The 1,473-nt window shown below is 36.9% G+C and overlaps 1 protein-coding gene across 1 annotated transcript; it reads left to right on the forward strand.

Annotated features, from left to right (window-relative positions):
• Positions 1–66: 66 nt before the first annotated feature.
• Tsp_15356 (hypothetical protein) lies at positions 67–530 on the forward strand (the record flags this gene model as incomplete). The annotated part of the gene is made up of 2 exons (XM_003368554.1): positions 67–301; positions 358–530. Coding segments are annotated over 2 exons (408 nt in total), but the record flags the coding sequence as incomplete, so codon positions are not given.
• Between the last annotated feature and the right edge of the window lie 943 nt (positions 531–1,473).

Below are 1,473 nucleotides of genomic sequence, written 5' to 3' on the forward strand. Positions count from 1 at the left end.
ACACACAGCAGTTGACAGTGTCTCATTGCAGGCAGTTCGCCGGTTTAAATATATTGAGAAATGTAGACGGGTCTTTTTCCAAAGCCCGAATTGGCGTTTGGTTTTTGCGCCATATTCCTTAGAAGCCTCGTGTTATGGCCCCAATTACTTGCGGACCGCCCTTGCCTGAAAATGGTGAATTCATTGTGGGAAGGAATTAATGGAAAAAAACAATTAAGTGTATTTGCCAAAACTTGGATTTCAGATGCCGTTTTGGAGAATTTTTTCTTTGGTGGAGTGAACTTCAAACGGTTGGGGGGAGGTTTTAGAATTCGGTTTGGGGGAGTTTTATGTTGTTTAGTTGGAATTTTTTTCCAGGGGATTCCATGGGCGGGGGAAAAAAAAGAATTCTTTGGTTCGGCGCCTTAACGGGTCCTTTTTCCTTTCCCCAAGGACAAAAAAATGACAGGCTCGCAAACTGGCTAGCAAACACCAGCAGGCAACAACTGTTTGTTGAAAACGGACGCTGTCCAAAATCAGAGACAAACTAGTTTCAGCTGACCAAACGAAAGTAAAAGAAGAAGAAGAAGAAGAACTATTTCTCACGTTGAAACCAATCATGTCAACTAGTCAACAACCAAATATTTATCATTTGTGTACTTCGAAATGTAAAAGCACATGGCAAACGTTGGTCAGCTCGTTTGATACGATAAAGCCAAACGAAGGATGGCGCTCAGTGTTAGCAACACACGTTCAAAGCTTAATCGATTCGCGCTGACTAGAAGGAAACGAGCAAACGCGAGAGATCGATCATGAAAAATATGTGATGGCCACAGCTGGCTAAACAGCCGACGCCGAATATTCTCTCACACATGCTAATGATCTCAAAAAGATATGAAACGTAGATAAAACTTAACCAACTCTACATCACAAATAAAAAGTAATAAGCAAATCGATTTCAATGACAAATTACTACAAATAAAAAATCAAAGATAAATTGCTTCATTCAAAAAATTTAAATAAATGAAAATTTAACAGTAACAAAGAAATAACTTTTAGTAAAAAAATGAGAGATGTTTATACCACTGATTCGATAAAAGAGAGAAGTGTGATGAAAACTAAGGCAAGGTCATTCAGCGGACCAATATAACCGCGACGCAAACAACTTCACTGTCAACAGTGATTAATGTAGGCAATGAAAAAAGAACACGGACACGCAGATACTTCTGAGTTTACGTGAAAGTGAACTTGCTTCAGCAAAAAATAATGTGAGCACCGCAATTCACAATCGCACCGCAAAAACGAAATACCGACTATGATACTAACCAATGAAACAGTAACCTACAAAATCAAAATTGATGCGCAGGCTTAAAATTCATATCACAATAAATTAATAAATAGAAACAGAAAAGAATGAAAACTTAATAATTAAATAAAAATTATATTAAAAAAATTAAATTACAAATATTGAACAACTTAGAAAACTCGAAATCT

Source organism: Trichinella spiralis, assembly GCF_000181795.1.
Source record: "Trichinella spiralis strain ISS 195 chromosome Unknown Scfld2280, whole genome shotgun sequence".
NCBI classification, from domain to species: Eukaryota; Metazoa; Nematoda; class Enoplea; order Trichinellida; family Trichinellidae; genus Trichinella; species Trichinella spiralis.